Source organism: Malania oleifera, chromosome 10 (genome assembly GCF_029873635.1).
Source record: "Malania oleifera isolate guangnan ecotype guangnan chromosome 10, ASM2987363v1, whole genome shotgun sequence".
Taxonomy (NCBI): Eukaryota; Viridiplantae; Streptophyta; class Magnoliopsida; order Santalales; family Ximeniaceae; genus Malania; species Malania oleifera.
The window spans coordinates 15,376,443-15,401,792 of record NC_080426.1 but is presented as its reverse complement, the minus strand read 5'-3'; the positions used below and the strand labels follow the sequence as shown (position 1 = coordinate 15,401,792).

At 38.1% G+C, this 25,350-nt stretch overlaps 2 protein-coding genes across 2 annotated transcripts; both read right to left on the bottom strand.

Annotated features, from left to right (window-relative positions):
- Nucleotides 1-17,893: 17,893 nt before the first annotated feature.
- On the bottom strand, nt 17,894-18,460 carry LOC131165390 (uncharacterized). Its single transcript, XM_058123132.1, has one exon. It carries the CDS (start codon nt 18,273-18,275, stop codon nt 18,027-18,029), a length of 249 nt encoding a protein of 82 aa, XP_057979115.1. The 5' UTR covers nt 18,276-18,460; the 3' UTR covers nt 17,894-18,026.
- A 925-nt stretch (nt 18,461-19,385) lies between these two features.
- LOC131166524 (transketolase, chloroplastic-like) lies at nt 19,386-23,789 on the bottom strand. Its single transcript, XM_058125118.1, has 8 exons — nt 23,738-23,789; nt 23,084-23,691; nt 22,255-22,345; nt 21,840-21,945; nt 21,451-21,733; nt 21,059-21,207; nt 20,821-20,974; nt 19,386-20,543 (listed from the first exon to the last, which is right to left on the bottom strand). Exons 1-8 carry the CDS (start codon nt 23,787-23,789, stop codon nt 19,575-19,577), a joined length of 2,412 nt encoding a protein of 803 aa, XP_057981101.1. The 3' UTR covers nt 19,386-19,574.
- Between the last annotated feature and the right edge of the window lie 1,561 nt (nt 23,790-25,350).

The following is a 25,350-nucleotide window of genomic DNA, read 5'->3' as shown; positions in this document are numbered from 1 at the left end:
CGACTCATTCGAGAATGAATCAGTGCTGCACAGAGTCGGCAGAAAAGTTACGCGGATACTCGCCACTGGGAACTGGAATTTGAAGTGGGTGATCATGTATTTTTGAAGATAGCACCACTGAAGGGTATCATGAAATTTGGAAAGAAGGGTAGGTTGAGCCCTATGTTCATTGGTCCTTTTGAGATACTTGAGAAAATTAGGTCAGTGGCATATCGGCTAACTCTACCACCATCTTTATTCAGGATTCACAGCGTGTTTCATGTCTCTATGTTAAGGAAATACCTCCAAGATCCTTCCCATATCATTAGCTATGCAGAATTGGAACTCAGTGGTGATCTAGCATATGAAGAGGTGCAAATCCTAGATAGGAAAGAGCACATATTGCGTAGCAAAAGGATACCATTAGTGAAAGTCTTGTGGATGAATCACACGAAAGAAGAAGCCTCGTAGGAGCTTGAAGATGGGATCAGACAGAAATATCCTCAATTATTTAGTGAACCCAGCGGTGATGTATATATTAGGGTAGTGGTAATTTTATTTTGTTTAGTATAGTGTAATTGTAATATAGTGTATAGAATAGGTAAAATTTTAGTTTTGGGGGAAATTTTCTTTTATAGTTGTAATCTCCCAGAACTACCCATGTAACCACCATATTCCTTTGCCATAAGCGAGGGCAGGTAATAAAATAAGTAGACCATTTTTCCTTCAAAGGATAATGAGTTATGTAAACAGTAAATTTCGAGGACGAAATTTTATAAGGAGGGGAGAATGTAACGACCTTAAGAATAATGGTATTTAAATAATAAAGGGGGAGGGAAATGGGACAGAAACAGAAGGAGGCAGCAATCATCGACGAAAGTTTCGCGTTCGTCAATGACGTTGCCCTTTGGATGTAATACCCCAAGGAATTTTCTCATGGCCTCGTCGACAAGCACAGGGGATTTGTCGACGAGGGTACAAGAGGGTCTTGTCGACGAGGGCATGTTTCATCGATGAGAAGACATCGAGAGGATGTTTTGGGCGATTCTGAATTTCATCGATGAAAGGGAGAGTTTATCGACGAATTGCTTCTTAGACTCATCGACAAGATTACGTGATTCGTCGACGAAGGCCGCAGTATAAATAGTGTAAACCTCAGATTTTTACGCAGATTTTCAACAGAAACTCTTTTTCTTCTCTCTCTATGGTCTCTCCTCCATCTCTCTTCGATTTTGGCCCTGATAGTCGCCAAATCGACGATATAAGGCCACCACGACGCCCCTGGTGAAGTTCCCTCCAAGTTTACTAGGGCGGATCGTCGGTGGGATCGAGTTGAATTTCTCCCCAGGTTCAGGATAAAGTCTTTTATTCAAAATTAGGCTTTTCAAGAGTTGCAGGAAATGAAGTTTAGGGAGTTGAGTGGGAAACCCTGTGGGTGTAGGACCGATATCCAGTAGGGGCTTTCTAGTAGTCAGGTAAGGGAAACATGCTATGCTAGGAAACTTCAATAAGATTTCAGTACAAAATATAGGTTGTTATCAAATTATTATTTAAACTATATATATGGTTTTTAGAGCTTGATTTTGATAATATTTATCAGTGTGGCTTGAGTTTATTAGAGTACAGTACCGTAGTTATACAAACCATGAATACCATGTTTACAGTTTATGAACAGAAATACCATGATATTTACATGCTTATAAAATAAAGGACTTTCAATATACAATATACTCAGAAAAATATATTTTCAGTAATTTCATAATAATCAGTTTTTCAGTACCATAACGCCTCAATATTTAGTTATACAGATAACAGTTCAGTTATATAAAAATCAGATTTTTAGTCAGTTAATTTGGAATTTCAGAAAAATTCTATGGGGTTATGGTTATTTCAGAAATCATGGTAAAACAGTATGTTAAAGATATCAGCTACCTATTTAGTATCAGACTCAGTAGCCACACAATAGTAATAGCATATTTCGTCTTACTGAGCGTTGTATCACCCTAGTGTTGAATTATTTTTCAGGTGAACTAACTAGGCGAGCGAATCAAGCTCGCAGGTAGAGAGGCTGTTAGTTTGCCCAGTTAAGGGTGAGTAGTATTTTTGGGTAGTATTTTTGTATGCCCTGACGTCAGTAGGGAATAGTTTTGAGGAAAACAGTGATATATGTATAATTTATGGGAAAAATAGACGCTCTGGTATTGTAATTTATGTGGTTATGTTTTTGTATGTGACTTTCCACTGCTTAGGTTAATGTTTGATATTAAAATAGGGGAAACAATTTCATTTTATTAGCGAGATGTTACATGTAATGCCGATAGAATCTGTGGCATCGAATGCACACATGATCCCATGAACTCATACTCCTACTTCCCAGGAGGTCTGAACACTATTACCTTCCTATGACAATCAATCACCACATAATTAGAAAATAGCCAATCCATCCCCAGTATGACGTTGTAACCAGACATGTCGTATACTACAAGATGCACCAGTAGCAGCCTTCCCTGAATTACCATTGGGCAGTTTCCTAACATCTTACTACAGATTGTTACACTCCCAGTCGACGTAGCCACAGACAACCTCTCATCCATCACTCGGGTTTCAACCCCACACAACTTCACAAAACTAGCATATACAAACGAATAGGTTGCTCCCGAATCAAATAAAATGACAGCTATATTCAAAAGCAATAACATGGTACCTGTCACCACATTCCCAGCGTGTTCCGCATCTGCTGGAGTAAGTGAATATACCCTCGCCGAAACTGTGGTTGCCTAGTAGTTTCCCTGAGGCATCTGATTACTCCTACGGTTCTGGCTCTATGTAGGCGTATCTCTCCTCGATTTCTGACAGCTCCATGACATGCGACCCGACTTGTTACAGTTGTAGTAGTTACCCCAAAACAGTTGACATTTGCCATCATGAAATTTATGGCACTTGTCGCACGATGCGGAGGATGGATCCCCCTGAAAATTCTACCGCTCGGTGTTCTGCCGATAACTTGAACTGTAGTTCTTCTTCTTCTTCCACTGTCCTTGCCGAGGACCAGTCTGAGACCTAGAAGATATTGGTCTCTTCCTCTGTTCTTGCACCACCTCGTCTCCCTAGAGGTCGGTCTCAACTATGGTGGCTTTATCCACCAAAATAGAAAACTCGCGGATCTGCAGCATCCCCATAAGCCAGCTGATGTCTTTCCTCAGACCCCTCTCAAACCTCCAAGCCTTCTCGTACTCGTTTAGGACCAAGTATGGCGCGATTCAAGATAACTCGATATGTTTGGCTGCATATCTTTGCACCGTCAGGGTACCCTGCATTAGGCCCAAGAACTCATTGGCCTTCACATCGCGAGTGGAAGTCAGGAAGTATCTCTCGAAGAATACCTCTTTTGTAGTGACCCGAAGAATAATAGTATTTAAATAATAAAAAAGGAGAGAAATGGAAACAATAACAGAAGGAGGCAGCGGACTTTGTCGACGAATGCTTCGCTTTCGTTGACGACATTGCATTTTGGAGGTAAAATTTTCAAGAAAAAATTCCACGCCTCGTCGACGAACATAGGGATTTCATCAATGAGGGTACTTCAGGATCTCATCGACGAGGTCCCGTCTTGTCGACGAGAAGATACCGAGAAGGATTTTTGAGAAGTTTGAAATTCATCGATGAAGGTGCAGGTTCTTCGACGAACTTCCTACAGGACTCGTCAACGAGGTGACGTGGCTCGTCGACGAATCCTGTAGTATAAATAGTGCTTAAACTCAGTTTTTACGCAAAATTTCAGCGCATAATCTCTCTCTCTTCTCTTCTACGGCCTCTCCCTCTTCTCTCTTCGATTCTGGCCCCTTCATTCACCGAATCAACGATCTGAGGCCACCACGACGCTCCTGGTGGAGTTCTCTTCAAGTTTGCTGGGACGAATTGTCAGTGGGATCGAGTCGAATTTCTTCCTAGAATTAGGGTAAAGTCTTTTAGTCAAATTTTGGCCTTCTGTCAATTGTAGGAAATGATGTAGGTAAAAAAATATTGATATTTTGTTCTGACGAATGTTGTTTTCAGGGTGTTGAGTGGAGAACTCTGCGGGTGTAGGACCCGCTACAGTAGGGGGATTTTAGCAGAAATTAGGTAAGGTAAATATGCTATGCTAGGTTATTCGAGTATGATTTCAATATAAAATTATGTATATTCTACCAGAGTATTATTCACAGTAGAGATTTATATAATTTATCAAGTATGATTAATATGTTTTAAAATTACTGTGTGACTTAAGAATATAAATATAGTATAGAAACATGTTTTACAGTATTTTTCAGAGATGTGTTTTACAGAATATACAGACAATGAATGTATTTTACAGCAATTACATAAATACCATGATTATACAGTTTTACAATACCATGACATACAAATTTACAGTTAATTACAGAAACACAGTTGATATAGATACAATTTTCTACAGCGTCATGGTTTATATAGTTATTACAGAATTATGGTAAAACAGATAGTTACATATAGAGATGTATTATATAGTATCAGACCCTGTTGGACCATACAGTTACAGAGCACAGTACCGTAGCTACATACAGTATATAGAGTGCAACCACCTATTCAGATAATACGTGGTATAAAGGTCAATCGCATAGAGCCCATGAGTGGATAGGCTCCCCATCAGATGTGGGTAGAGGAGGGCTAATTAGACCTATGGAGTATAGTGATCTATTCCTAGTTGGCCAGCCAGAGTAGATCCCGCCTACGGGCCGCACAACCCTGTCATGAGGGGTTAAATTATGACACACAATTATCCACAGGGAGGATTTCAATTATTACTATGTTTATACAGATTTACAAAGACAATATATATATATATATATATATATGTGTGTGTGTGTGTGTGTGTAGATTTATTAGAAGTATTTTGAGTAGAAGCCTAAAGTATAGAAATGTTGAGCAACAGATAAAAGATGATTTATATTACTGGTATTGTACTTTACATATTCAATGATACAGGATTATATAGTAATAGATTTTCACAGTGTTGTAACTCATTTGCCACACATTATGTCACGCCCTGAACCCGAAAACGGGACCCGGAGGTGAATTTAAGTAATCTAACCTGTCTCTGTATCAATTAAAACATACATGATACATCATACAAAGAGGGTCCGACCCCGTGGGGTACACGAATGCCCTATATACATACATACAAACATTTATGCTCATCGACATACGCAGCGGAATACGGTCTTTTATACATAACCAGTATCATACCAGAGTCTACACAAGCTAGGGTATACATTCCCATAATACAAATATACATCGGGTGTCTGCAAAAACCATCCCGACAACCTGGATACCAAAACTCGTACCTAAAAGGTACTAGCAGTAGCTACGACACCCCTTGCTTCTCGATGTTAGGATGCTACTTACCGCTACCTGAAGGCCCTGAAAATATTGTACGTACATTCGGGGTGAGACACCTCTCAGTAAGGAAGAAAATAGTTTATATCAGTGTGTGACATACTAGTGTCATTTTACATACTTCATAACACTATACATACGATACAGTTTGAAACAATTCCATACAGTTCCAGTATTTTCAAAAAATCATTCCAGTTCATACAATACCCAACATACATACATGCATACATACATACATACATACGGTCAATGTCGTCACACTAGTTCGCAACTACACCAAGTCACCTCGTCTCACAGCAATTACATTGCTACATACGCAACTACGCTGCGACGATCAAGGCCTAATGGTGAATCCATTGCATCATACGCAACTACACAAGGTCACCTAGTCTCACAGCGATTACATTGTCATATGCAACTACGAAGATCTACGACTCAGGCCCAATAGTGAATCCATTGCTACCTACGCAACTACACAAGGTTACCTAGTCTCACCACGATTACATTGCCATATACAACTACGCTGTGATGACCTAGGCCCACAGTGAATCCATTGCAACACACGATGTAGCTTATAGCTCACACCACTTCGGTGACCAACCGGAATTAGACTAGTGATATTTCACATCCTCGGATATAGAGTCGGACACTTTTGCTAGCGTACGGTAATTAGCTGCCACATAGCTGGTTCGGCGTACGGTAATTAGCTGCCACTAGCAGTTTTCACAAAACCTGTAATCATTTTGGAACTCACTTTCCTATACATTTCAGCGTATGGAATTTAACCGCCACATAGCTGTTTACAAATACCTAGAACAATTACATACATTCATACATACCACACTTATTTGGTTTACGGCAAATCATATCAATTACATTTTCAAGTATACAGTTTATGCAAATATGGATTACAGTCACCTCAATAATACAGTTTTAACGCAACCAACAGTTTTCCAAACAAAATAGAAATGATACCTGAAATCCCCAATTTTCCTGAAAATTGTGACCTAAAAATCCCGCATTTTTTCCCGATAGATTTCCCAACATAAGTAGCCAAAAAATACATATGATTGTAGCCTACAGGCTTACTGATCCTGATTTCGAAAATGGATTGATATAAACAGAATCCCCTTACCTTAACCCAAAAACCAATTACGAACTCTACGGTCCTCAAAACTACGAACCGAGATCCCAAAACCTACAAACCATAGTACAAAACATACTTACAATTTGTACTACTATACATATGCCGAATCAGAAATGAAAACCGAGCCTTACCTCGATTTTAGCCCGAAACCCGCAAACGCTTGAAATAAGATTATGATCCGTAGAAGTTGTAGAAAATCCTTCCACGATCCTCGTGGTAACTTCCGTTTCCGATTCTAGCAACGATCGGTAAAGAAATCTACAGAGAGAGAGTTCTAGAGAGAGAGAGAGAGAGAGAGCTTTTGGGAAAACTTAGCCCCAAAGCAACCCCCAAAGATCTTTTATAAGCCTTTGACCCGAGGGGCTTCGTCGACGAAAAGGTGTCCTCGTTGACGAGGTCTTCAACGATTTTGTCGACGAGGTAGCGATTTCGTCAACGAACCCTGATATTTAAATTTTCCTGGACCCCTCGGCTTTTTCTCATCGACGAGGCTCTGAATTTCGTCGACGAGAATAACAAAGGCCTTGTCAACGAAACCCAGCTTCGTCGACGAACCTGCTCCTTTACCAAATTTCCCTCTCTTTATATATATTAACCCATTATCACGGTTCGGGTTCTTACACATTAGACATAGCATATTTCGTCTTACTGAGCATTGGCTCATCCCAATTACTTAAACATTTTCAGGTGATCCAGGTAGGCGAGCAGACCAAGCTCGCAGATAGAGGGGCCTCAGAATTGCCCTGATATTAGAGTGAGTATTTTTGGGAGTATTTTTGTATAACCCTAGCTAGTTGAGGATATTTCTGGGGAACAGTCATATATGTATATTTTGGGAAACAATTTAGCACTCTGGTATTGTATATAATTACATATGGTTATGTTTATTTGATTTTTGAGGTTGATGATTGGGTTTAATCCAGTGTAGTATCAGAGCATTTTAAATGTTATAGTATAGATATATAAATATAAAAAAACTAGTTAAATAGTAGGTCGTCATAGTGATTACATTGCCATATAGTGTAGCTCACACCCCTTGGTAACCAGCTGGGATACGTAGTGATATTTCACACCCTCGGATATAGATTCGGGCACTCTCGCCCACAGTTTTCATACCAATACATAGCGCGGTATACGGTAATTAGCCGCCACATAGTTGTTTCGGCGTACGGTAACTAGCCGCCACTAGCCGATTTCACAAAACCTGAAATCATTTTGGAGCTCATACTCCTATACATATCAGCATACAGTAATAAGCTGCCACATAACTATTTTACAACATACCTGGAACAATTATATATAACCATACATACCACACTTATTTGGTTTACGAAAAATTATATCGTTTTCCATTTCAAGTATACAATTTATGAAAATATGGATAACAGTCATCTCAATAATACAGTTTAAACAAAACGAACGGTTTTCCAAACAAAGCAGAGATGATATACGAAATCCCCAAATTTTCCTGAAAAATGTAACCCAAAAATCCCATATTTTACCTGATAGATTTCCCCAAATAAGTTACAAAAACATACATAGGATCGTAGCCTACAAGCTTACCAATCCTGATTTCGAAAATAAACTGATATAAACTGAATCCCCTTATCTTAACCCGAATTCCAACTACGAACTCTATGGTCCCCAAAACTACAAACCGAAACTCCAAAACCTACAAACCACAGTACAATACATGCTTACAATCCGTGCTACTACCCATATTCTAAATCGGAAATGAAAATCGAGCCTTACCTCGATTTTAGCCCAAAACTCGAAACTGCTCGAAACGAGATTCCAAACCATTATTCTCGAAGAGAATCCTCCCCTGATCTTAATGGTAACATCGGATTTACGATTCAGGCAATGAACGGTGAAGAAATCAAGGAGAGAGAGAGAGAGAGAGAGAGAGAGAGAGAGAGAGAGCTTCGAATTCTAGAAAGAGAGAGAGAGGATTTCCAAATCTTAGTCGAGAAGCAACCCCAAAATATCTTTTAAAGGCCTTTGACTTGGGTGGATTCGTTGACGAATTGGCGTCCTCGTCGACGAGTCCACCATTACCTTCGTCGACGAAGTGGTGGCCTCGTCGACGAGCTTGAGATCCCCAGTTTCTCGAAATCTCTCGGCTTCTCCTTGTTGACGAGCCTCTGAATTTCGTCGACGAGAACAGAAGGGACTTTGTCGACGAACTCTGGCTTCATCAACGAAGCTTGCCAAAATTACCACTTTGCCCTTCTTTCAAATATTAAACCCATATACCACGATTCGGGTTCTTACAACCTCCCCTCCTTACAAAAATTTTGTCCTCGAAATTTGCAATCTCTCATTACAACACATTCATACTACTACATACATACACACTCTAAGGTGAAACAGCGGCCGTTTATACGCATCCCCTCTATGATACATACATACTCTAAAGAAAACGGTGGCTATTTATACGCAGCCCCGTCATGATACATACATACTCTAAAGAAAACGACGGCCATTTATATGCAGCCCCGATACGATACATACATACATACTCTAGAGAAAATGGCGGCCATTTATACGCAACCCCGATACAATACATACATACATACTCATACAAAATACCTGTACCAGTTCAAGATACGTAGACAACTCGCCCTAATCAGGGACATATGGGTATAAATCATACATGACTACGATGTAAATGTTGCGGAAAAACATAAACATCCATTGAGATTTCTATCAGTCTTATACCAAAGTTTACTAACACATCCACAATTTTATAAAACCAGACATGGAATAAATCTTGTTATTACAAGCCTCCAAAAAGGACTTTCATCTAGATTTAATATAAGATTCAAATACTTACATAAGCTAATCAAAAATAATCTTCCTAGTCCCTTTAGCTACTAGGACCGACATACTGATGGACCTGAAAACAAAGGTTGTATGATAGGGTGAGACATCTCTCAGTAAGGAAGAAGGAGTTACAATAGTGTGTGACTGCATATATGCACATTTTCAAATGAACTCATACATTTGAAACATTTGTTTATAATACTGTATCATATAACATTTATCTGCACATCAAGTATTTAAATCATGCATATGAATATTAGAACAACGACCAGCTTGTCATACATGTATTGCCCATTTACCCCGTGGCACAGGTTGTGCACTGATATCTCCAACAATGCCCTGTTCGTGCAGGCATATGTCAAGTATCTATATATAGTCCGACTGCCCCCATCTGGTTTATTATTTTACTAGTGGTTTCATTACACCTGCTAGTCGACTATCTATGTATCCAAAATGATTTTAAACATGAATGGTTGCACTGTACCCTTCTAGCTAAGGAATTATTCCCTGCCATTTGGAGTATCTTTCAACCCCTATTACTGAAACTTTTTCAACTTCTTACATTGGAGTATCTTTCAACCCCTATTACTGGAGTATCTTTCAACTCCTTTAGTAGCACGCTGTGGTTCCATTTATCATATATACAATTTATTGCAAAATATAGTAACCTGTGCAATTCCAATGTTTTCACAAATTCAAATAATCACATCGGGTTCAAACCGACGCCTATCCACTCGGTTTACCCGATTTCACAAATGCAGCTCGGTGTATCACCGACCTCTATTTTCCACATACTCAGTATAACAAATTGGAACTCCGTTCCCATAATCTATATCAATAGTATAGAAAATTCATACATTTCCATTTCAACATATATCACACAAGTTTAGTCCAAAAATCCGCTAAATGATATAAATCTAGTAAACATCATTTGAAAGGAAAAGTAAAGGATTCAAGCATCTCCTATTACAATATAAATACAAATAAGTGATTTTTTGTAAGGTTTGGAGATCATATGCCAAAATTCTCGTTTTTACCAAAAACCGTAAAATCTGCATTTCTACTCGGTAGAATTTCGCACATAAGTAGTTAAATCATACATATAAATATAAATTAGCTTTTTAGCAGTTTAGTTTTCCAAAAATGATTGTTGTAATCAAATTCCCCTTACCTTAAACTCAAAAAGAAACTTCGTATGAAAACGATCCAAACTGACACCCCGAGATCCTGGAAACCTAAAACCACAGAACATAACCTTACTATATTTTATACTACTTACCAAATATCCAATCAAAACTAAGATCAGATTCCTACCTCAATTTTTGGGAAAAACTCAAAAATCTCCGAAACGACGATCCAGTCCGCTAAAATTGTAGATTTTTCTCTTCTGATCCACGCAATACCCTCCGTTTTTGGAAACGGACGACGAACGGCGAAGAATCTTAGAGAGAGAGAGAGAGAGAGAGAGATTCGCAAGTTAGAGAGAAAGAGAGCTTTTTGGAGAAGCTTAGCTCTTAAGCAACTCAAATTGGATATTTATAGGGCCTTTGATCAAGTCCAATTCGTCGACGAGGCAGCGTCTTCATAGACGAATCCGCCACACAGCTCGTCGACGAGGCCATCCCTTCGTCGCCAAGTTCAAGTTCCGGATATTTCCCTAATCTGCTTGTCGACGAGGCTCTGGATTTCGTCTACGAGGCTCTGAAGGACTTCGTCGATGAACGTGACCCTTCGTCGACAAATCTAGGTTATACCGGTTTGGGTCTCTACAACATACCTAGAACAATTACATACAACCATACATACCACACTTATTTGGTTTACAGCAAATCATATTGTTTTCCATTTCAAGTATACAATTTATGCAAATATGGATAACAGTCATCTCAATAATACAGTTTAAACAAAATAAACGGTTTTTCAAACAAAGCAGAGATGATACACGAAATCTCTAAATTTTCTCAAAAATTGTAACCCAAAAATCCCGTATTTTACTTGATAGATTTCCCTAAATAAGTTACCAAAACATACATACGATCGTAGCCTACAAGCTTATCGATCATGATTTCGAAAATAAACTGATATAAATTGAATCCCCTTACCTTAACCTGAATTCCAACTACGAACTCTACGGTTCCCAAAACTACGAATCGAGACTCCAAAACCTACAAACCACAGTACAATACATGCTTACAATCCGTGCTACTACCCATATTCTGAATGAGAAACGAAAACCGAGCCTTACCTCGATTTTAGCCCAATCTCGAAACTGCTCAAAATGAGATTCTGAACCACTATTCTAGAAGAGAATCCTCCCCTGATCTTAGTGGTAACGTCGGATTTATGATTCAGGCAATAAACGACGAAGAAATCGAGGAGAGAGGGAGAGACCTCTGAATTATAGAGAGAGAGAGAGAGAGAGGATTTCCAAATCTTAGTCGAGAAGCAACCCCAAAATATCTTTTAAAGGCCTTTGACTAGGGTGGATTCGTCGACGAATTGGCGTCCTCGTCGATGAGTTCGCCATTGCCTCCATCGACGAAGCGGTGGCCTCGCCGACGAGCCTGAGATCCCCTGTTTGCTAAAATCTCTCGGCTTCTCCTCATCGACGAGCCTCTGAATTTCGTCGACGAGAACAGAAGGGATTTTGTCAACGAACTCTGGCTTCGTCGACGAAACTTGCCCAAATTACCACTTTACCCTTCTTTCAAATATCAAACCCATATACCATGATTTGGGTTCTTACATTAAGTCCAGCCTATGGGCCGCACAACCCGAGTCATGTAGGGTTAATTCATGATTTGCAGTTATACATCAAGGGTATGATTTCAATAATATACAGATTTAATAGATGATTTAAATGATACGAAAATTTATTATGATATAGTAAGATTATGTTTAAAAGTACAAATTTTCATGTGTTATCACTTACAACTTGAAGATATATTACAGTCATAGTATTTGCAGTATATATTTATAATATGATAAACTCACATTGCCACACATTGATATTTATCTATTTCCCTTATTGAGAAGTGTCTCACCCCAACATTACAAATATTTCAAGAAATCCCGACAGATGAGTGGAGCGAGCTATGTGATAAAGGAGTTAGTTGGTATTACCCCAGTTGTAAGGTAAGTAATCGTGCTGGAGAGAGGATGGATTTTTGGAGTATATATGTGTATATGCAGAACAGTGAATTTGTAACAACTCGAAGAATAATGGTATTTAAATAATAAAAAGAAAGGGAAATGAAAATCGAAAACAGAAGGATAATCCTGAGAAATTTTTTAGCTCCTCGTCGACGAATACAGGGGACTTGTTGACGAGGGTATAACAAGAGATCGTTGACGAGGATAGGATTCGTCGACGAAATCCCTACAGGACTCGTCGACAAGGTGACGTGTCTCGTCGATGAGGAAATGTCGAGAGGGGTTTTGGGGTAGTCTGAATTTCGTCGACGAGGAGTGGGTTTCGTCGACAAAATTATTAAAGGACTTGTCGATGAGATGACGTGACTCATCGACGAATCCAACCCTATAAATAGTGAAAAACTCGAATTTTTGATGGAAAATCAGCGCAGAAACCCTCTCTCTCTCATCCTTCGGTCCTTCCCTCTTCTTTCTTTGATTTCTGGTCAGATTTTCGCCGATTCGATGATCTGAAGCCACCACAATGCTCCTGGGAAAGTTCTCTGCAAGTATGTCGGAGCGGATCATCAGTGGGGCTAAGTTGGAAACCATCCCAAATCTAGGGTAAGACTTTCTACTCAGTATTTGGTTAATTGACAGTTGTAAAAAGTGATATACACCTAGAAATACTGAACTTTAGTTCTAAGAAATTTCATTTTCAGGGTGTTGAACAGGAAACCTTGCGGGTGCGGGACATATTTTCTTAGGGGGCTTTTTCAGGAATTAGGTAAGCGAATAAACTAAGCTAGTTTTTTTTAAGAAAATGTATGTATATATATAGCATTTGATTTCAAGAAAGTAAATATGTTCATATATATGATTTATATTTGAGAAAACACTATTGAAAATGATGGTATGTTGAATATATGAAAAACTTGTTCAGTGTGGCATGAGTAGAAATTATTATGAAATATTGTTGTATGATTTGCCAGCGTATGGGCTGTGCTATGGGTATATTTTGCCGACGTACGGGCCGTGCCATGGATGTGATTTGCCAGCGTACGGGCTGAGTTATGTATATGATTTTTCGGCGTACGGGTAGATATGGAAATGATTTTCCAGCGTATGGGCTGCGCTATGATTTGTCGGCGTACGGGCCGAGCTATGGTAAAATGTGAAATACTGGCGTACGGGCCGATGATTTTTCATGATATACGTATATATGCAAAATGATATGATTGATCTAATAATTAATGATATGAGATATCCATGTATCACAGTTTAAGAATATGTTATATGATATCAGAACCTGGTTGGCTTGGTTTAGGCTAGCACTTGCATAGTACAGTTGCTATGTGTCCATGGTCATTATGATCATGATATATGTGTTAACGCCGCTGTATGGAGTGGTGTGAGATTGGATGGTCGATGTGGTTTATAAGAAGTGTGTGAGCGCCCCTGGTGTACGGACTAGGTTTGGCAGACCCATCAGACTTACAGACTGTACTTTTGACTTGGCAGTGGTCGACCAACCATTGTTAGGTCCCGCTTTCGGACCACACAACCTAGTCATGTGGAGGTAATACATGACAACAGCCAGCTAACCTACCAGAAATGTCTTGTATTATTATTACATGAGATGAAATATGTTTATGAAAATACAGTATGTTCTGCCATATTTTTGATGATATATATATATATATATATATGTTTTCCCATATTTGACAAAACAGTTACTGAATATGTTCTGTATGGTATATGTATAACACGGAATACTCATGTTGCCACACACTGGTATTAGTTTATTTCCCTTACTGAAAGGTGTCTCACCCCAAAATTTTATAAACTTTTCAAAAGCCCCAAATAGGAGAGCGAAAAAAGTCCCGCTGATCTAGTATTGTTTGCCTGCCCTCTTTAAAGGGTAAGTTTGAGTAGGGACAGTTGGATTTTATGGCAAATGTCCCTAGATCTTGTTTTTGGGATGTATATACTGAAATATAGTGGATATAGTGACTTTGGTAGTTATGGTATTGTGATGGATGTTATGGTATTTATGATAATGTGATTGTATGTTTCCTATTGCTTAGGTTTCCGTTATGTGTTCTGATGTATCTCTGGTACCTACGGGTCCAGGTGGATTATGATCTGCTGAGATTTATCCTGTTGATTTTATTATATAAAATTAAAAAAATGTGGTATTTAAGCAGGTCGTCACAAAATCTCTGGTATTGTATATAAGTTAAGTATGCTATAGTTTCACGGTTTAGATGACATGTATGTATAAATAGGAAAATCCCTAGTACCTATGGGTCTGGGTGGACTTTGACTACGTTTTATGGTATTAGAGTATTAATAGTATGTGAAAAAAATATATATAGCAGAATTTTGAGGTCGTTACAGGACGACTCAGATGGTTTGGACACTTGTAACGTAAGCCACATATTGCACCAGTGAGAAATAGTGAGTTAGATACTGTGATGGTAGTAGAATGAGTAGGGATAAACTTAAAATAACTTGAAATGTGATAGTGAGTAAAGATTTAATAACCCTGGATTTATAAGAAAAAAAATTACGCATGGTTGCATAAATTGACGGAAAATGATTCCTATAGTCAATCCCACATAGTGGGACTTAAGATTTGGTTTTACTGTTGTTGTTATATAATAAGTTTGAAAAATACTTTTTATTTTTTTTTTCTAGATTTTACATATAAATCTTCAAAAATTGAAAAACCATGATGTTTTTGTAGTAATTTGGAAATTTTGAAAAAATAAAAATAGTTTTTCACAATTGAACAAGTCCTTAAAACTTTTTTTAACGCAAGTCGTTAGTAAAAAATTGAAGCAACATTTAGTTTTCATCATGTCCAAACAAAGAAAGCACATGAGATTTATCAAAAAAACTTAAAAAGTCATTAAGACATGTGAAGATTTAAAATTAGAAAAAGATAATATATATATATATATATATAATTTAATTGAATGAAGCGCATAAAGCAATACAACACAACCATTTCAAGAATTTAAGCGATACTAATGATGATTTAGTTATCTACATAGTTTAAAAAAAATAAACAATATTTTTATGAAGTAAGGCCTACTTAGTTTAAATTAAGAATTGTAGCTATGATAAAAGAAAATAACTCATAAAGTTTTTTTTTTTTTTTTTCTTAAGATATGTTTCAAGGGAAAGTGTAACTTAGATTTTATTTTATTTTATCCAAAAATTCTAGGGCACCCGATACTAAATGTAATGTACATGCTAAAATTTCTAATCATAGGAAAATAAACGCTCTTTCTATAATCTATGTGGGGGATTGATCAAGTTAAAAATCTAGTAGTTAAAGTATAATCACTCAAATGATTAAGGATATTGTCATTCAAAATGTTCAAAATCTATGTTTTATTCTTAGAACTCCCTTTTTTTATTTAATTTTTAAATTTTTTTCATAATATCAATGCTTGAACATCATAACAAAGGTTTCTATGTTATGCATAAAATGAAATTGAGTATGCCATAATATTGTTAGGATCTCATATGTGTGTTTATGTCTCTTGACTTGCAATCGAACATTCAATAACTTTTCAAAATACCCTTTAGCATACCGTTCATGTCTGAACTAACTTTATAATAATGCATACAACTAAACAATAACCCAAATGAAGTTTTTAGTAAAAAAATTACTAGGTTATGCTAATTAATAATGTCACTCTTAAGACTTGTGCATCATTCCTTAAGACTTGTGCTCACAGCTACCTACCAATTCAAAAAGGAACGTATCTTCTATATTTGTGTGTGTATATATATGAATATAATGCCAATCAATTTCAGGCCCTTTTGGCTTTTGACACGCTACACTTTCTATAATTGCGGAGAGGCGGAGGACATCTCAGCCCTCGGGCGACTTGATGTCTCGGATCCCAATGGCATGTAGCCAGAAGCGACGGGATTGCTTTTTATTTTAATGTCTCTTTCCCTCAAAACACCAAACACATTTTTAATAATGCCAAAAAGCCATCCATTCTAATCAAGAAACATTTGACTATGACTAAGCATGATGAGTTAATTTAGTGCTTTGTTGTCTGAGATTCAAAGATTGGAAGGGGTGGAAAGCAACAAATAAGAAACCTCACTTTATATAGTGTAAATTCACTGTGGGCGTACAAAAAAATTAGTCTAAATCTTACTGTGATTCAATCTTGTAGGATTTTAATTGTTTTTTTTTTTCTTTTTTTGGGTCTATGATTGCACTCTAATCAAGTAAAAGCTTGATTGATTGCTAGCCAAACAACAAACTTGATTAAAATGTATACTCATACCATGCAAATTAAGAGGGATGAACTTTTACGATCTTATTTCAATTTTCTTACAATGAATTAATTATTCTTTATGAAAATTTCTCTAAGTAATTATACATGAATGAGTTTAGATATCATTTGATGATGTCTTAGAATAGAACTTGATTTTTCTAATTAAAATGGTGACTATCTCAAGATCAAAATCCCTTTAACTTACGAGTGAGACTTTTTTTTTTCTCACCTAAAGGGGTGCGCCTATTTAGAAAGTAGAAACATACTCATTGGCATGATGTAATGTTTGCATTTAGGATTAATATTTTAGGAGATTCGGAATGGCAAGTTGATTGCATTTTTGTAGGTTTTTATTTTTTATTTTTTTTATATAATCTATTGGAAGATATTGAGTCTGAATTACACAATAGGAGCTAACCACCTTCCGTCTCTTACCCCTTCCCACCCCTCTCAAAATTTAAAACAAACTTCTACGATATTGAACCCCTCTTAAAATTTAAAACAAACTTCTGCAATATTGAACTCCCAAAAGCAAGATGTTTCATTTGGATGATTGTTGTGTGGAATGAAGGCTTTAAAAATCCTTTTTTTTTTTTTGTCTTACTTAGTTATCTTTCAATTTATTTGCTAAAATGTTATTCATTTTTTGAGTATGAAATTTATTTATCTCTCTTTTTTCATTAGTATCTAAGATGTTAATCACAAAGATGTTATACTTTTTTCAGTTTACTTTATTATGTAAAAGTAGCATCTAATAAAATATGTTAGGCTAACATTATGCATTATTGAATGTGCTTATTACATTTTTCAACTAAGATGTTAGCTTTAATACAATCTTATGATATTACAATATTTGAAAGGAAAATAATTTTCAAATCGATATTATCTCTATTTTATTTAACCATTTTTCCATACACTACTTGTATTATTTTCTATAATTGTGCTTTCTTCATGGCTTCCCTTCGGCTTCAATTCAATACTCCTAATTAGGTTGGCATCTTAAAGTACAAATTCATTATTATTCTGAAAAAAACAAAAAAAAAAAAAAAAAAAAAGGGAAAGGGAAAGGAAGAGAAAAGAGAAATACAAATACATATTAGCTAATTTTAATTTATTGGCGACATAACATCCATAAATTAAACGTAGAGAAAAGATATGGCAAGTGAAAAAGATCACCATGAATTAACAACACATGGGTTCCCATTATTTTGGAGTCCTTAACCATGACTAAACTTGAATTTCGAGAAGTCAATTTGGCCGCCGCCGCCTTTGTTCCCGCCGTGGTTGCAGAAATCCTCACAGCTGACCTGGCAGGCGGGGATGGTGGCACCCTCCACTCTCAGACAAACCGGCATGCAGTCTTTCCCGCATTGGCTCAGCGCTTCGCCCACCTCCGCACTTGCCGCCATAACCACCGCCAGGATCATCACCGCAGCAATGCTTTTCTTCAGCACCACCATGCCCATATTAATCAACCAATCAATGCCCTCTCCCTTTCTGCTCTGTGCGTCTCTGTTTCTGCTTTTGTTTAATTAATTTCTTCAAGAAATGAATGGAACTGTGAAGGATGGAGAAGGGGATGAATTGAAGTGAAGGGAAACGTTCTTACTTCTTGGTATTTTAAAGGAGACGATGCTAGCCTTGAGTGGTTTGGAGCAAAATTTGCAAAAAAAGGATGAGGTTGGTATAAGTAATGTTGAATGTTTCCAACTTTCTAAATTAAGCCTCCGTTTTTATACAACTACAATTGGTGGAGTTGGATATTTTTATTACTCCAAATTGTAAGGGGATTTAAAACTCCAGCCAAAATAAACACACACAAAAGACATTAATTTTTAATGTGATTTGGCCAATATTGCCTACATCCACAGTTGTAAAGTAACAATCCACTAATTAATTTGAGAACAATAATTACGAAGTAATTTTTCTCACAAAAAGGAACAAACAGATGAAATTAATTTTTCTCTGAGTTAATCTTGTTTGATCCAACCAATTACATTTCAAACAAATAACGAATGCAATTTCATATTTATAGGTCAGTGGGAACAATCAATTTCTTTCTCCATCAACAAAATACAGACACTTAATTTTCAGATCAACAATGGTTGCCGCAGTCACTCAGTCAAGTCTGATGGACTTCTGAATTTGCGGCTTCAACTTTGGTGAGCTTCTAGATTGACGATGAGATATGAAATACCTAGCACAAATTAGTATTTTAAATTTAACAAACTTAAATTTAAGAGGTTAAATTTATATTTTCAAACACTATATAAATTGTTTTGTTATTTTTCCACAGGAAAAAATTGTTACCGATGAACTAACCTGGTCAGAAATGGGTTTTCCAATTCATGAAATTAACAGCACTTGAAACTTATAGTGGTTAATTAATTTTGGAAGTTCATTGTGATAATAACAACAACATTTAAAGTTTAAATTTATGTTACTTTTATTTTAAATTTCCCTCATTCACCAAAAAGGATATCCTTTTTATGACTTGGCCATGGAAAAGTTCAGATTTGATTATCCATCACTAGAACTCCTTTAAATTTGAATAAAATATAATAAAATACCAAAACTGAAACCCAAGAAATATCTCACTAGAAATTGAGTTGCTTACAGGGTTCTCTTAAATGGCATTTGAACAAATGAAGTCATGCTGCATTGACCATCAATGAACAAACAAGGAAAGCATGAGGGCACACAACACTTCTACCTAGCTACCCAACTGCATATTCCAGCATTTCACTATTTCCTTCATAATCTATTTATGAACATAACAATGACCTAGCAATCCTAGTTACATTCTCTTCAGTAAACCCAAACTGCTTGAATACATCCAAATAAGCCCCACTGCGCCCAAAATCCTCCACACCCATCACCACCCCTTGCTCCCCTACATACTCCCTCCAACCCAACGGAGTTGCCGCCTCGACGCTCACACGCTTTGACACCCTCGAGGGCAGCACAAGCTCCCTGTAGCCCTCGGGTTGCCGGTCGAAAAGCCGCCAACAAACAAGAGAAACGACCCTCACCGCCCTCCCTTCTTTCCTCAACACATTGGCACTACCCTCGCAGAGACATAGCTCTGACCCAGTACCCATCAATATTATCTCAGGCAGCCCTTCACCTGAATTGTCACTCACAATACACCCACCCCTTCCAACTGCACTCGCTGATGTTCCTTCTATGTTGGCTGCAACCTTCTGCCTTGACAGTGCGATGAGACTAGGCACGTCCCGGCTTGCAACAGCCACCTGGTAAGCCCCAGCAGTCTCATTACCATCTGCTGGGCGAAAAACTAGTAGCTTCGGCACTGCTCGGAGGCCAGCAAGCTGCTCCACTGGCTGGTGGGTTGGGCCATCCTCCCCTAGACCGATCGAGTCGTGGGTCATAATGTAGATGACCCCAGCATGGCTCAGAGCAGATAGTCGTATCGAGTTCTTCATGTAGTCTGAGAAAACAAGGAAAGTGGCTGCAAAGGGGATTAAACCGCATCCATGCAATGCGATGCCATTTGAAATTGCTGCCGTTGCATGCTCTCGAACACCATACCGAATGTTACGGCCCCATGGGGAGCTAGACTGGATATCTTCGTGGTTGCGAAGATGAGCTTTGTTGGAGGTTGCAAGATCCGCACTTCCACCAATCAATCCCGGAAGCACATTAGCAAGCTGGTTTAAGCACTTCTCTGAGTACCCACGAGTGGCATCCACCGGATCAGATACAGACCACTTCTGTTGAGATCATACAAACAATTGTTGCAGAGAACAAGTTCTATAATCACACATTAAACCCCATATCCTGTATATATGGGACGAAAGAAATCTAGATATGTAGAAATTTAAATTAAAGGAAAAATCTGAAATATATGCATTTTTATGTCCTTTTTATCTTATAATTGCCTACATTTAGTATCATCTGATTATTGAAGTAAGCAATTAGTACACCAATCAATCATATGAACACAATGTTTTGTCCCACACTTTTACTGCTACAGATAGATCACATTACCGGCAATGAGCTCTCCCAGCCAGGAGGAAGACCACCATTCAGGAGAATTTCGAACTCTACGGCCTCTTGGGGATATTTGCTCCGGAAGTGTTTTAGCACCGAGTACCATTCACTCTCTAACATTTCCCCACGCTCTCTTTGAAACTGCATTTCCCTGCAGCAGATTTACTTAGAAGTCTTACCTTTCTTCTGTCAAAACATCAAATGCACCAACAGGTCCGATTTCCATAGCCCAAACCTGTAAACCATTGGAATGACATGGAATGGTTCCCGATCACTCCACTTAACTTTCTCCCTCATCTTCTTCACATCATCTTCATCAAAGGTTCCATGATGTGCTTTTGATGTTCCCTCCTTTTTAGACAATTTCCCTATAAGTGTCTTCACCTGGAGTAAGAGAAAGAGTTGAAATATATAATCTCCTGTGCTTCTTAGGAATTATGGAAGAAACTAGAAATAGAAAGTTTACACAAGTATAATTAAGAGGGTCCTGCTTTTTCAGTTTAAAAAAGCACATGGTTTGACAAAGTACTTATTGAATATATAAAGGAACTAGACAAACCACAGAAGATTATAACAAGAAGCTACCCAATCAGAAGATTTGACACAATATGATTCTAATATACAAACCCTTATGAAAGTTGGCTTCTCAGTTTCCCTAAAAGCAGAGAGAAGGGCATTCTCGAATGATCCCATATCACCATAGATGTCATTCACAGTGATGGTATGCCATCCAAGAGCTTTAAATCTGGCAGATATATCCTCAGAAAATGCTAGGTTGGTGGATCCATCAATGGTATTATGATTGTCATCATAAATCAGTGTAAGCTTGTTAAGCTTCCAATGTGCGGCCAATGATGCAGCTTCATGCGTAATTCCCTCCATGGCACATCCATCGCCCATAATGCAATACCTACATCAAACATTCAACAAGCTGTCACAGATGCCCACTGGCAAATCATGTTATTATAACTTACGCACCGAATCAAATAAGCTACTTAATTAATTATTTGCCTTACGTTCGATGATAGACAACAGCAGCATCGGGTTTATTGAATTTAGCAGCTAAGTGAGCTTTGGCTACGGCTAGACCAACTGCATTAGCTACTCCTTGTCCAAGAGGGCCTGGTATTAGAAGGTGATGCGAATTAAGATGATCAGAATACAGGAGATCATTATTAATGTAGCGCTCATTAACCAAATCTGCAGTAAATGCAGGTCCTAGCAGTCCAACTGATTATTGCCATAAAAATTCAAGCTACTTCGGTGCTTTCTCAACTGAGTTTAGATTTCCTTTGAGGTTAGTTGTAAACAAAAAATTTACTCTAATAGCTTGCTTCAAGACCCCATGGCATATAGATATAATTCCTTCAATGTGTTAATCCAGTATTACTAAATCTCTTTCAATGCACAACGGATGCAGCAAATTTATACCTGTTGTGACTTCAATGCCTTCTGTCACCACATTCTCTGGGTGGCCTGGGGTCCTGCTCCCAAGCTTGCATAATTGTTGTAGGTCTTCTGGCTGAACAGAGAATACAGGGAAAATGTACCAATGCTTGCAGGAAATAGAACCACCAAAAGCATCAAGCAAGACAACTCCATTTTTCCCAAAATTATATATACGAGTAAAAATATTTACCTTGGTTTTGGATTGAATGAGCGCAATGCAAAATTGCATATGAATTAAATCCACACACATCTAAATTTAAGATGCAAAAATTATGCTGTCAAATCCATGCTCATAAACACAACCTAACCTTGTGTTTGGGAGGGCTGGAGGAGGAATTTCCCCTTTGGGTTTTTGAATTTGTACAAGTTTAAACAAAACTCTGTTAAATTATATTCAGTTTATCTAGATCCACATAATTCTAACTCCAAACTGCGAAATTTATGCTCCCAAACACTTAATTACAAATTATAACTTCAAATAAATGGGCTCCCAAAAAATGAACAGCCCATACATTTATTACTGCGTAGTTGGGTTGATGACCGATCAGATGATTTCTGTGTGTGATATTTAAAATGTGAAATACAAGCAAAAGTTCCTTTTGGATCGGTAGAATCTTCCAAATGCCTAACAAATTTGTTGCACCAATATTATTTTAAACCATTAATCAGAAGATAGCTTCATACATATGCATTTGAAAGCTAAATCCAAGCAAAATTTTCCATTGGGTTGATTAAGTAAATTTTCATTACTGCTAAAAATTACCCCACTTGATAGATAAAGGCATAAATCCTCACGAGTGTATGTGAATACCTGAACGGATTGAAAGCCTGCGAGATGGAGACAAACGTACTGAAGCAGGCAGCCATGGCCGGCGCTGATGACAAACCTGTCCCTGTTGAACCAGTTGGGGTTAGAGGGGTTGTACCTCATGACATACCTGTACAGAACATAACCCACTTCCGCCATCCCAAGTGGCATTCCGGGGTGCCCTGCCTTCGCGCTCTGCACCGCATCCACTATAAGCATTCTGACGTTATCCACGCACCGCTTGTCCACCATTCTCTGAAATAACATCCTTTCTTCTTCTGCATCTTCTTCATCGCCGGCGCCTGCAACTTGTAGTTCCTCCCAGTAATTTTTTTGAGAGGGAAAGGCCGTCTGGAGCTCCTCTGCCCAGGATAGTTTGTATTGGTTGAAGAGGCGGGCAGCTTTGGGTAAGGGGAATGTTCCGCGTCGTAGAGGTCTGTGAAGAATTGAGAGATATCGATTATTTGTTTTGGTTGGGAGGGTCTGAGAGAGGATGAGGGAGGAGAAGGCGATGGCGATTGGCCTGAAGCTGCGTGTGCCTCTCTGTGTGAGACAGGGCGGGGAGAGAGAGGCAGGGCTGACTTTTGTAAATGCGGCTGCATGGTAGAAATCTGTGAGCGTATACGTGTCCAAGCGGTAATATGACAAGTGTGAAACCTGTCAACGTGGCGAGAGTTTGCGTTTCACAGCGTCCACGTGGTGGCGCCATTTCCTAAATTATCTTCGTGTTGACGTAAGCGGTTTGTTGTTATTTTCAGTAATCGTGAAAAATGAAAAGTAGGAATAAAAATTAAACATCAGAAATTAAAATTCAAAATTCAAAAACTAACAGAGTTTTTTTTGAATTTAATTAAAAATATTTAAAAAAAGTTCAAAGGAACTTTATTTTCATAATTGATGTCAAGCTACGGTGGCATGCCTCTTAACCCAATTCAGAAGGGCCATTCTTCTGAAAAAGTTAATATAGAGTTTAGAGTCAATGTTTCGTGGGTCTTCAACACCATCGTTTAGGGTGATCCAGTCACTGGTCTTGGTAAAAAAAAATTAAAAAAAGGAAAGAGACACAGAAGAATTGGTTTATGCAGAAACACAGAGCACTTCATTTTTGTTGTGGGCATCTGATCCTGATGTTCATTCTTTTCTATTCATTGCAACAAAAATATACGTAGAAATTATGAATATAAGGGAAATTATGAATAAAGTAGATAGGGTTGCCCTTACTTATCAACCTTTAAGACCACTTCAATGTGGAGAATGTTGGGAATTATTCTAGAGCAACAATCACACATGAAGAAAAATTAAACACATCTATAATGGAACACCGAAAATTACGTGGTTCGATTGAATTGACCTACGTTCACGGAGTACACACCACTGCACTAAATTGGGAGAAAAATTATAAGGAGCCTCACTGCTCAACTTTCTCTGTCTCTCTCTCTCTCTCTATACTCTCTGCTCTGCACACACTTTCTGCGCACAACACACACCTCACACAGCTTACACAACTCACTACTGCACAATCTCCACACACACAACACACACACACACACACACACATATATATATATACACAAAAGAGGGAGTAAAAATTCAAAGGAGGTGGTTGTAGCTTTCAGCATTGTCTACAAAAGTTGGTGGCCGCCAGTCTCCAATGTCAAAGCAAATGGCTGGGCTGGTGCGACTATCGGCGACTCCACATCTCCAATTTCAACAATCTCCCACTTGGAGACGGAGACAACATCTCAACCAGTGTATAGGCAAATGATGTGCTCATGTCTGTCTTCAAGCATGAAGACCAACTGAAGTTGAGCACAACTTCAGCTTCTCTGTAGTCACCACCTTCATCAACATGTCAGCTGGATTTCTACTACCTTGAATCTTTTCAAGTGCCAGTACTCTATCCTCTAATAGAGATCTGATGAAGTGATAACGCAATCCGATATGTTTGGTTTTGGAAAGAAATGCAGAATTCTTTGTTAGATGTATCGCACTCTGATTTTTGTTGTACAAAACATTCCTCTCCTACTTTAAACCAAGCTCTGTCAACAAACCCTGAAACCAAATCATCTCTTTGCTGGCTTCTGTCACTGCTACGTACTCAGCTTCTATAGTGGATAGGGCAACAATCTTTTATATCTGCGACATCCAACTAACAGCTGTTGTGCCAACAGTGAACACGTATCCGGTGGTGCTCCTGCGGTGATCAACTTCACCAGCAAAATCGGCATCTACATGCCCTTTGACTTTCAAGTCTCCTTTGTCAAAACATA

Bases quoted from the DNA above. Each gene is read 5' to 3' on its own strand.
- LOC131165390 (XM_058123132.1), bottom strand. From the start codon at position 18,275: ATGGGCATGGTGGTGCTGAAGAAAAGCATTGCTGCGGTGATGATCCTG.
- LOC131166524 (XM_058125118.1), bottom strand. From the start codon at position 23,789: ATGGCGCCACCACGTGGACGCTGTGAAACGCAAACTCTCGCCACGTTG. The intron at 21,734-21,839 runs GTAAGGCAAATA...TGTTTGATGTAG, and splicing joins GCTGTTGTCTATCATCGAAC to GTATTGCATTATGGGCGATG. The intron at 20,975-21,058 runs GTTTGGGCTATG...AATCTGCTGCAG, and splicing joins GTCATTCCAATGGTTTACAG to GGAAATGCAGTTTCAAAGAG.